General features: G+C 38.4%; 1 protein-coding gene across 2 annotated transcripts; it reads right to left on the bottom strand.

The window, feature by feature from the left end:
* Positions 1–2,436: 2,436 nt before the first annotated feature.
* Positions 2,437–11,481, bottom strand: LOC121884316 (nicotinate-nucleotide pyrophosphorylase [carboxylating]-like). Of its 2 annotated transcripts, XM_042393084.1 has the most exons (6): positions 11,261–11,481; positions 11,029–11,146; positions 9,810–10,063; positions 4,558–4,868; positions 3,291–3,422; positions 2,437–3,169 (listed from the first exon to the last, which is right to left on the bottom strand). In XM_042393084.1, the coding sequence occupies exons 3-6, from the start codon at positions 10,060–10,062 to the stop codon at positions 2,957–2,959; spliced, it is 909 nt and encodes a 302-aa protein (XP_042249018.1). In that variant the 5' UTR covers position 10,063; positions 11,029–11,146; positions 11,261–11,481; the 3' UTR covers positions 2,437–2,956. The 2 variants fall into 2 exon arrangements, with proteins under 2 accessions (XP_042249018.1, XP_042249010.1); XM_042393076.1 differs by lacking the exons at positions 11,029–11,146; positions 11,261–11,481 and adding an exon at positions 10,265–10,296.
* Positions 11,482–11,561: the final 80 nt, after the last annotated feature.

Here is an 11,561-nt window from a genome sequence, read left to right on the forward strand (position 1 = left end):
TCTAATGGTGCAGCTTGTATGTGTTGCTTGATACATGTCTGTGCAATACTTCCTGTTTTCTGAAAATCGAGGGCGTTTCCGTAACAGGTGGTTCTCAAATTACTGCTCTCACAGCAAAATGCTTCTTTTCCCTCATGCTTCCTCTTTTCTTTGGTCATTCTGAAACACTTATATATACAAATATTTTGGCATTTTTTCAACCACTTAGACATTTTTGTGGTTATACTGTCTACTGAATCAAAAAATGAGATTATACTGACTAAAGGAAGAAAATGATCGACATAATGATTTTCTGCAGGTCTCAGTCTAGCTTCACTGAGATACTTTTCTCTCTTTTTAATCCATTTGTTTATATCATATAACTTTAACATCTTTGAATTGTCCTCGACCCACATCACACACATTTTGGTAAACCCTCACAGCATGTATACACTATAATAATAATAAGATTTGTAGTTATCTATAAATAAACTGGCAATACAGACATTAGGGTGTTGACTTTAAAGTGAGAAACTTGTGAGAACCCCAGTGCTCTGACACTTATACCATCTCTTAAATGTGGTAAAATCAGAATGGTGGTATTGCTACAGTTAAAGAACAATACCACAGTATAAAAATATTCCATTGCAAGTAAGTACTCATTACACAGAACCTCCCCATTCATTACTGAGGCAGTGCAGGTCTTATGTAATATGTGCCAGCCTGAGGGCAGACGCTACGGGAGAGTGTGGAGATATGGACGTGTGAGATAGGCAAACTGCAGACAAGGATGGATTACTGAATGAGGGTAGCAGGAACAGGCCCAGGGGCTCAAGGTTCCAGAGAGCCACTGGCCCCAAGAAGCAACTGTCAAAAACATTTCTTGTTGGTAATGAAAGTGCTCAGTCTGTCATGTCAATAAGAAGGCTCCTAAAGACCATCTCAAAAAACTGAAGGATTAATTTAAACATTCACAGGCGTCAGATGAAAAAATAAACTCCTTCACAGGAAATGTTTTCTGACGGACATTCAGGTCTATAGTGACACACCATATGGGCCCTCCGACTCTGCTGTAAGTGAGAAACACAACTGGATGTACAGAAAGCTAAATGGGCTAAAACAGTCGTTTTTTTTAACTTTGGGGGAAGATGCAAAATCCTGTAGGCTATGTTTTTGCAACACAGGGTTATTCAATTAGTGAATAATAGAATGAATAAATATTTAAAATAAAAAAGGAAGGAGGTAAAGATGTGTAATGATAAATATATATATATATATATATATATATATATATATTATATTATATATATATATTATATATATTATATTTACACACATAAAAACAACACCAAAGTTACAAAGCCTATATAGCTTTCCGTACATCCAGTTGTAGTCCTCACTTATGTTAGTTCGGTGAATATGTATGGTAACCTGGCAAATATGCAAGACTAATAGTATGGTGGCATAAAGGGAAATGGAAATTCCGAAGGGAATAGAATTGGCTGCTTCACCAGTAAAAACAAATATGTTTTGACGGCCCACCAACCCAAAACTGTATTTTTTGACAGTCACCAGCCGGTTTCACTATCAAAATTTGATCCATTTGGTCCAATAACATTTGGGAAGTCTGAAAGAGCTGCACGGCCAGCATGGGAATGTCCCCCCTGACATGAGATTTAAAAACTGTATACTGTGAAATACAGAGAGATTTATCTGGCGGTGATAGGCTTACTCTGTTCACCCAAATTGCAAAAAAAAACCAAACATATTTTCTCACTGACACCAGATTTACTTACAATGGTTTTGAGATATCTGTCTCTTAGCTTTTTGCCTCCACCACACCACAGTGGAGGTAAATTCTGTAACGTAGAAGTGTGAAGTCTGGGCTAACCTCCGTTCCACCAGCTTATGTGACTCAATGTAATCTCTCATTTACCTAGTTGGTCTTTATGAAGAAAAATGAAACTGGCTGCTGAGGTTTTAAAAAAAAATTTTTACTAGTGTGACTGCACGTAAACGGATGTCATCGTACCTTGTTTTCCTGTGTATATATGATCTGTCAACTCTCTCTTCAAATGTCATTTTCCACCTATTTAACTGTAACCTCTGCTGTCTAAAAATGTCTGTACAGTTCAGTCCTCTATCCTGCTGTTATTACAGACATGTTTGAACTAGCTGTGGCTGCTCCACTTGCTAATGGACTTTTCTATTGGACTTTTCAACAGACTATTCTGTTGAGCTGGTGACAGAGATGTTGTTCATTAAAGGAAAAAAAGACATATTAGATCAACAGTTTAAAAGTCTACCAACACTTTCTAAACAAATTCAGTGAACTGCATGACAACTTGTTACAGGTTATGTATGTCTTTATTTTCTCCTTTGCTCTCAATGAAAATGGCTGTCAGTAATCTAATTCTGATTAACCACAGTAATGTAAGAATGATGTTGCATTTTCTGCATGTCACAAGCACATAAACGGTTTCATTCGCCTCCATTGTGTTGTGCTGGTAACAGAAGTTTCAGACACTAATATCTCAAAAACTATGTAAATGAAACAAAACTATCTGCATGTCTGGACACCACTAGTGAAGTGTTTTGTGAAATGACACTTTAACTTGGAAGTAACTAAATTATTACACTCGTGTGTAATAGGCCATGTTGTAGAATTAGTTGGACTTCCCCTTTATCCCGTATGTATGTGATGTATCTCTTGATCAGCTTGAACTTTTGACTGCTGTTTCTCTTTTGCAATGCACTTTTTGATACCAGATAAAATTGTCATTTGGCCTCCATGACGCCAGCAGAAAAGCAAGTGCAGTCCAGTTTCTATTCTTCATCGGTCCTTATCAAATGACTGATGATACGGACAGAAAACAGGATGTGAATCATTTTTTAATCTTAGCCCTTGAAAAAACTCCTTGATTTATCAGAACAAAGTCTCACTCCATTCAATCAGTGGGTCTATCTGTCCTACTTGTCATCCTTCTTGGAGGCTTGAGTGAACAACAGGCTTTTGAACTTTGAGTGAGAAGTCCACAACTGGGCAGCCCTGTGTAATGCAGCCCAGGGAAATGATGTCCACATGTGGGGAGAAATACATGGCTAAGTTGTCTGGAGTCACTCCTCCACTGGCTTCTATCAGTAGAGTTGGGAACTCCTCCTTCAGTGCACGAGCTGCAACATGGAGCTCCTGAAACAGAGAGACAGGGTGTATTATTTCATGTGGAGGTACTGTAAGTGGCAGAGGGAATAGAAATCAGGCAATGAAAATGAGAAATGACCCGGGCTTGTGTTCTTTTAATATTCTCTACCTGAGGTTGAAAGTTGTCCAGCATAACAATGTCTGCTCCTGCTCTGGCCGCCTCTCTGCCCTCCTCTGTGGAGCAGCACTCCACCTCAATCTTACTGCTGAAGCCGCACACTGACCGGGCAGCTTTCACAGCCTATAGAACACACAAGGTTATTACTGAACACAATGAGGTTAACGTGAGGTGTAACGTGAGTTTCAGCTTAGATTCTGTTAACTTGTCTGTTTGCAACATACAGAAACCAAACTTCCTAAAAATAAATGTGATTGCAACACATAACACCATGAGACTCACACAAAGTTTAGAAAGGAACAATACTGTCTGTTTCATTTTGACCTCTTGGTTATTATTTGAAGTATTTAACTGAAAGTTGAATGCTCATTTCTCAGACAGTATTATTAGTAGTAGTATTTATTAGTTTGATCTTATTTTGATATATGCATGGATTAATTAAAAAAATATACTATCAAAATATGAAGAGCAGCAGCGTGTTGTTTTTTATTCAGTCTTATTAATGGTTTTGCTGTGTGATGTCATTTAATCACTTTGTGCTTGTGAAACTGTGGGAGCAAACAAAGACCATAATAATGTGACTTTCATAAGCAACTGACTGATACTGACTGTGAAATTTGATTTAATTTTTCCACATACTGTAACTTCTCATAAATGGTTTTCAAAGTCAAATACTTCAGTGCTATAAATTCAGAGGTATTCATGCTTATAAACTGCCATAAAAACTGAATTTGATAAGCCACTGAATATCTTATCATGGAATTGAACCTATACTGAATACAATGTTTATATTTTAGATCCACATCTGACTATTGAATTTGAGAAACTTTAATATACTGTAGTTTTTATATTACATTACATTTTATATTTATATTATTATAGAGCGATTGAATTTTCTGTCAGAATTTGAGAATTGTAAAATCAGTTCTTATAATCAAGTTTATGAAACTGTACAACTTTAAAAAGAAGGGAACTGAAATAACTTAAATACAGATAGTTTCCAAGTTAAATATTTTAATACTATAAATTCAATTGTATTTATATTTCAGAATTACATTTTCAGTAAAATTCATTATTACATATTCAGTTATATATAACATTCAAATTATTGAGGCCTTTCTTTGCTTCCATATATACTACCATTTAACTTTTATACACTCCATTGAAAGGTTTGTATCTTTCCAGGCTGTTATATTTGTTATTGGAGAATATACATTGTCTGTGCAATATAAAGTGGACCAGTGGTGCAGTTGCCCACCTCTGTGATACTCCCTGATGCCCAGACGTGGTTGTCCTTCAGCATCACCATACCACTCAGGTCCTGCCTGTGCATGGACACGGCGCCAACCAACATGGCATACTTCTCCACCAGACGGAAGCCCGGGGTGGTCTTGCGTGTGCCAGCCACTTCTCCATGCCAGCGTCCTGCCGTTGCCATTGCTTGGAGCTGAGCACAGCGGGTGGCGATCCCTGAGGCCCGGGCCAGGCAGTTGAGAGCTGGCCTTTCACCTAGGAGCAGGCACCTTGCTGGGCCTCGAACCACAGCGGTCAGTGTGACAGCATCTGGACCTTGTGGAGGTGAAATAAACACAATGAGTCGAATGGAGCCTAAAAAAAATCACATCATTTATTATATAAGTCCAAATAATAATGATTTTTTTTATCCTCAGTTTTATAATCAGGTCATATGAATGTAACTACTTGCCTGGTCAGTAAATTACAGTAAATCTGTTGCATAGCAGCCTGTAAAACATTTGATGACAGCCTGATGTCACTGATGTTGAGAGGGTTATAATACAGCCCCCTAATATGCAGGTCTGCCCATTTCAGGATCCCATGTAGTTTGCTTATAGAAATAGAGTTGGTGTTAAGGATGCATTGCTTTACATCTTATAAACTATTTATAGCCATTTGGAGTCAGCTCAGTCCATGTCATGTTCTTTGATTTCCCAAGTGCATTTAATACAGTACAGCCCCACCTCCTGGCCTGGAAACAACATTTTTATTCACCTATACAGGCATAGCCAGGTGTCATATCATCTTCAGAAATTTTCTGATGATTCTACTCCTGTTGGCCTCATACTGAATGGCGTACACCAAACGAGGCTGACAGATTTGTGAGCTGGTGTGATGTTAATATTACCTCAACTTTTGTATTCCTACGATGAAGGTGATAGTTACTGACGGCAGAAAAAATTATCATCTAAAATTATCACGTTGAAGTTGTTTCCTTTTGAAAATATCTTGATAAAAAATTGAATTGGTCAGAAAATGTTGATGCTGTTTTTTAAAAAACACAGTCCAGTTGTCCAAAGTCTTGATGTCAGTAGGAAGTTTTAGAATGTTTTCTACTGGAGCTTTGTGGCCAGTGCCTTAATGCTGTTGCCTGTCAACAGGCCCCCAAAACACACAGTGCCAGTCAAAAGTTTGGACACACGTACTTATTCAAAGGTCTTTCTTTATTTTTACTATTTTCTATAATGTAGAACAATACTGAAGACTAGAAATATATAAAATAACACATATGGAATCATCTAGTAAACAAACAAGTGTTAAACAAACAGACTTGGTGCTTCAGGCTAAATCCCTGTCTAAGGGCAATGTGCCATTCCTCTATAATCTCTTATCTCCAATTGATGACTCGTCCGTGCGTAAGAGCAATTCTGACTGGGAAAGTGAACTCCAGATGAACATTTCTGATGTTCTCTGGAAAAGAGCATTGGAGGCAGTTAATTCCTCCTCTAGCTGCGTTAGACTGCCTGTTATCCAATTCTGTTATCCAATTTAAAGTTCTCTTTAGACTACACTATAGCAGAGGCAAACTTTTCAAACTTTACCCAGATAGGACCACGGAAGCTTGTGACAGATGTTCCCAGACGCCCTGCAACCTAACACATATGTTCTGGACATGCACTAAATTGTCTAATTATTGGCAGTCATTTTTTAAATCTATTTCTGATATCCTAGACATACCTGTTACTCCATCGCCACAGATAGCCATTTTTGGGGTGCCTCCTGATGAGCTTAAAACTACATCTTTGCAGAACAATGTAATAGCTTTGCGTCCTTGATTGCACGTAGAAAAATTCTTCTCCTTTGGAAATCTTCACAGCCACCTTCCTTTAAATCCTGGCTACATGATTTATTATTCCTATTGAAACTAGAGAAAAATAAATTCAGCCTTAGAGGGCATCCTGAGAGATTTTACTCGCACTGGAAACCACTACTTGTTCATGTGGACAAACTCCATGCTGCTGAAACGTCCCCTTAATGCTGTGCACACATCTTGCCCGGTCTGCCTCCTCCCTCTTGACATGATCTCCTATAATTAGACTGACTTAAGAACAGAGGGTTGATCTGTTGATCATGCAGAGATGCAGGCAGCAACAAACAAACCATCAACTTCAGTGTTTTATCTACATTATTTATTAATTAACTGGATGTACTTATCTACTTAATCTGTAATTTTTTTTCTATAATTTTTATTATTATTTATTTACCTATTTTTTTTTAATTATTTTTGTATATTTACTTACTTTTACTTTTATTACTATTTTTAACTCAGTTCATTTATGTACCCTCTCGTCTTGGTTATCACACTGTTTTTCTGGCTACTAATCACACTAACCTGTCGATGACCTAAAGGTCTGTGGGATGAATATATGTGGGTGGGTGAGGGGTGGGGGGGTATACAAAAACAAAAAAAACATATGTCACTGGATGTATTGTTTACTGAAGCTGTGAATAAATAAAAAATATTGTTATAAAAAAAAAAATCATCTCATGACCCCTCAGATTTATCTGGTGAGCCTTTGGAGGGGCAGGACTAAACTAGCTAACTGTATATAAAGTAGTTGAAACTAGCTCCACCTCCAGCAGCTACAACAGTAACATGCTGCTCTAACACTGATGCTTCAATATTAATAATCTAATGATGTCATATATAATAATATATCAGTCAGAGACTGAGCAGAGACAGAGTCTACTTTTACTGTAATACTTTAATTACATCAAGTGCATAATACTTATGTACTTTTACTGTAGTAGGATTTTTCATGCTTTTACTTGTAATGGAGTATTTTTACGTTGCTGTATTGGTACTTTTACTTAAGTAAAGGATCTGGATACTTCTTCCAACACTGATGGTTCTCCAACAGTCTTGAAAGAGTTACCACATATGCTGAGCACTTTTGGCTGTTTTTCCTTCACTCTGCAGTCCACCTCATCCCAAACCATCTCAGATGGGTTTAGGTCAGGTGACTGTGGGGGCCAGGTCAACTGATGCTGCACTCCATCACTCTGCTTCTTGGTCAAACAGCCCTTACAGAGTCTGGAGGTGTGTTTTGGGTCATTGTCCTGTTGAAAAACACATGATAGTCCCACTAAGAACAAACCAGATGGGATGGCGTGTCGCTGCAGGATGTTGTGGTAGCCATACTGGTTAAGTGTTCCTTGAATTCTGAATAAATTGCTAACAGTGTCACCAGTAAAGCCCCCCCACACCATCACACCTCCTCCTCCATGCTTCACAGAAGGAACCACACATGCAGATACCATCCGTTCACCCTCTCTGCGTCTCACAAAGATATGCCGGCTGGAACCAAAAATCTCACATCTGGACTCATCAGACCAAAGTACGGGTACGGGTCTAATGTCCATTCCTGTTTCTTGGCACAAACAATTCTCTTCATCTTATTGGCCTCCATCAGTAGTGGTTTCTTTGCAGTAATTCCACCATGAAGGCCTGATTCATTCACTCAGTCCCCTCCGAACAGTTGATGTTGAGATGTGTCTGCTACTTGAACTCTGGAAAGCATTGATGTGGGCTCTAATCTGAGGTGTCATTAGTTGGCGATTTCTGGTAACTCTAATGAACTTCTCCTCTGCAGCAGAGGTTACTCTTGGGTGGTCCTCATGAAAGCCAGTTTCATCACAGTATTTGATGGTTTTTGCAACTGCACTCGAAGAAACTTTCAACGTTCTTGAAATTTTTCAGATTGACTGACCTTCACGTCTTAAAGTAATGACTGTTGTTTCTCTTTACTGAGCAGTTCTTGCCATAACATGGATTACTAAAGTATTTGAATAGGGCTATTTGGGCAATGGGGGGCTACATGAACATAACATTTTCAACCAGAGTTGGAGGATTTTGGTTATTTCACATGAGATATTACTGTTTTTGTAGGTCTTCTGGGTGGGTGAAGTGAGTGGGAAAAAGGTGATATGTATAACTCCATGCACCAATCATGATTTAGCAACAACTGAATCAAAATGCAACAATGTGACAGTGGTGGGGTTGTTTGCTGATGTTGCCAATCTGATCAAACTGCACCCACAAAGTCATAAAGAATGAGATTAGCTGAGTTTTTGAGTATTTAACTTTTGATGAATAATAACTGTCACTGTCTTACTTCAGTTGAATGTTTGAGCTTCACTGTGCAGAATAATGTTTGTGTGCAGTTTGACACTAGAAGGTTTTCACATTCATCCGCTGAAGGAGGAAAGTTTCTTTGTTTACCTTAAATCTGAGTTTAAGGCGTGTACCTATGAGCATGATTTGTGACATCACAACTAGTGTGGAGCCAAGTGTGATGAGGAAACTTGAAGCCTCCAGTGCACATACACTGAGAATGGACTTACAGTGAAGTAGGAGACATCTTGTGTCCAGCAGTCAAACTTTTAAAATGAACAATATTTGCATATTCAGAGATTCTGGACTTTTCAATGAAGTAGAAGAAGGAGATGTAATTTTAAGGATCTTAATGGTATAATTCAACTTTTTTTGTGGAAAAAACATATTATGCACAAATTATTATTCAGAGCAGAGTACTTTTATATACAGACTGGTGACAAATTAAAGGAAAAACTTGTACAGGTCTGAATGCTTGACCCCTACAGTGAGGGGATCTGGTGGCTCTGTTATTCTGTTGGGGGAATTTTGCTGGCATAGTTTGGGTCCACTTGTCCCCTTAGAGGCAAGAGTCACTGCAAATCAATACAAAGTTGTTCTGAGTCATTACCTTTATCCTATGATGAAATATTTCTATCCTTGCAGGAGTGGTCTCTTCCTGGATGACAATGCCGCAATTCACAGGGCACGAGGGGTCACTGAATGGTTTGATGACCTCACTGTAGGGGTCAAGCATTCAGGCCTGTTCCGGTTTTTCCTTTAATTTGTCACCCATCTGTAGATCTTAACACATGTCTGGGGGAATCTTTAAGGTTTCATTTTATATCATACAGATTACCTATTTTATTGGTCTCATTTTTAAGTGCATAACTTTTTATGGCCTTTTCATTTAATGGGTCTGTGGGCGTCTGAGCTACACTAATGTCTCCTTGGAATATGTGTTAGTGTGTTAGTGTTAGCACTGAAGTGACAGTATGTCTTTCATTTTTTGACTTGTGTCTTTTGTCATTGTGCATGGGTGACCGAGCTAGTTTTCCCCCTGAGGATTCATAAACATACCTAATATCTTGCTGCTTTGGATGAAAGTGTGCAATGCCTACCAATCTCAGCTCCCTCCTGGTAACGCCAGTCCACAGTGCAGCCGACTTCAGTGAACACTGCTGTGAAGAAAGGGCTCCCTGCCAAGATGCTGTGTGGTGTTTTACAAAGCAGCCTCGCCTCGACTTCCTGTGACCCCACACATACCCCTGCTGGGTCAAAGTTTGGTGTGTCCTCTGCCAGCCACTCTCGTGCCAGCTGGGTCACAGTGTGAGGTGGGATTGAGTGTGCTGCTGTGTGTTTAGGTGGAGACATTCTGCGAACAAGCGTGAAAGGAGGAAACTGTCATTTGTTGCTCCATTGACATAGAAGCAAAAACTGAGAGCAGATAAAGAATTCACAGTACTTTCACAGTGCTTTCTTGAGTTATAATTACGGTGTTATTCAGAAAATATGAAACCATGACTATATGGATGACACATTTAAAGTCTGATGGTAGATGTAATGTTCTTCTCACTTCATTTCTTGAAGAGAATGACAGTAGAGAAGTTGCAGAACAACAACAACTGCATAATCAATGAAGCAGTTATGACACTATGACACTCATAACACTTTTTTTCTAAAAAATAAACAGTAAATTTCAAAATATGCAGACAATATATGGTGACAAATTAAAACAAAACAACTAAATAAGAGAGTGGAGAAACATAACAAATGTGAATGCCTCCTTAAGGACATGAGGGGTTACTGAATGTTTTTATGGGTATAAAAATTATGTGAATCAAATGATATTTCCTGTTAGAATCAACATATCTCAACCCATTTATACAGCTGTGGGAGATTTTGGAGAGATGAATGTTTGTTGGGGTTCATTCTTGCAGCAGAGAAAATCTTTTACAAGGAGCACTGAAGCTGTTCTGGAGGCTCGTGGTGGAACAACACCTCACAGAGACACATTATGTTGTTTTTATGCTAATTTCTCACCCATCTAGTGGCAAGCTTTTGTTTCTGTTTCCTTTCCATGAATTAACTTTCAACATTCTTTCAGTCTAACCTGCACACATAAACAAATGGAAGGACAATGTGGCTTTTTTTTTGAAGAAGTCACTGCTATATCATAAGCCACAACTAGGTTCACAACCAGTTTAAAATCTAATTATTACACCCAGAGCATGTTCTGTCACAAGTGGAGCAGTTTATAGGTAACCAGACTAAGATATAACTAGGTGTATTTAATTGGAGCAGAACAAAAAAATGCAGATGAAAGATCGACTTACTTACATCAGTGGCTCTCCTTTTCCTGTTGGTCACAGACTGAGCTGTAGTGTAGAGCATATAGAGCCACAGGAAAAATGTGATGTGGAGTTTGACCCTGTGTCCATGTTGGAATGTTTACAAGCTGTCAGAGAGTTAACATTGATTGTTTTGACCAAGGCTGGTTTACAGGCCAGAGTGCATATTTGAAAAAAAAGAGATAAATTCAATGTACTTAACCTGCTATAGACCTGCTTACCCACATACTGTGCATTAGTTAAAAATCTGCAAAAGGCCTTTTTCACAGGAGACATTTTGACTTGTTATTGAAGGAAAGCAGAACAGTTACTAATAACATAAAAAATATTCTCTTTATCATTCAAGTATTCCAGGAACCCATGACAGTGTCACAATGATCCAGCAACCACAGTAAACCTTTTTTACAGCAGACATTCCACTCAAGTGTGCAGGAGTGAACTGATCAACCCTGAAACTGAAGCAGATAAATGAAATTTAGCCATTATACATTTTATCATTTACACTTGTTCTTTTCCATCTGT

Source organism: Thunnus maccoyii, chromosome 2, assembly GCF_910596095.1.
Source record: "Thunnus maccoyii chromosome 2, fThuMac1.1, whole genome shotgun sequence".
Taxonomy (NCBI): Eukaryota; Metazoa; Chordata; class Actinopteri; order Scombriformes; family Scombridae; genus Thunnus; species Thunnus maccoyii.

Excerpts from the sequence above, each read along its gene's own strand:
- LOC121884316 (XM_042393076.1), bottom strand. Across the intron at positions 4,869-9,809 it reads CCAGGAGGGAGCTGAGATTG|GTCCAGATGCTGTCACACTG; the intron begins GTAGGCATTGCA and ends CACCTCCACAAG. Across the intron at positions 3,423-4,557 it reads CATCAGGGAGTATCACAGAG|GCTGTGAAAGCTGCCCGGTC; the intron begins GTGGGCAACTGC and ends TGTGTTCTATAG.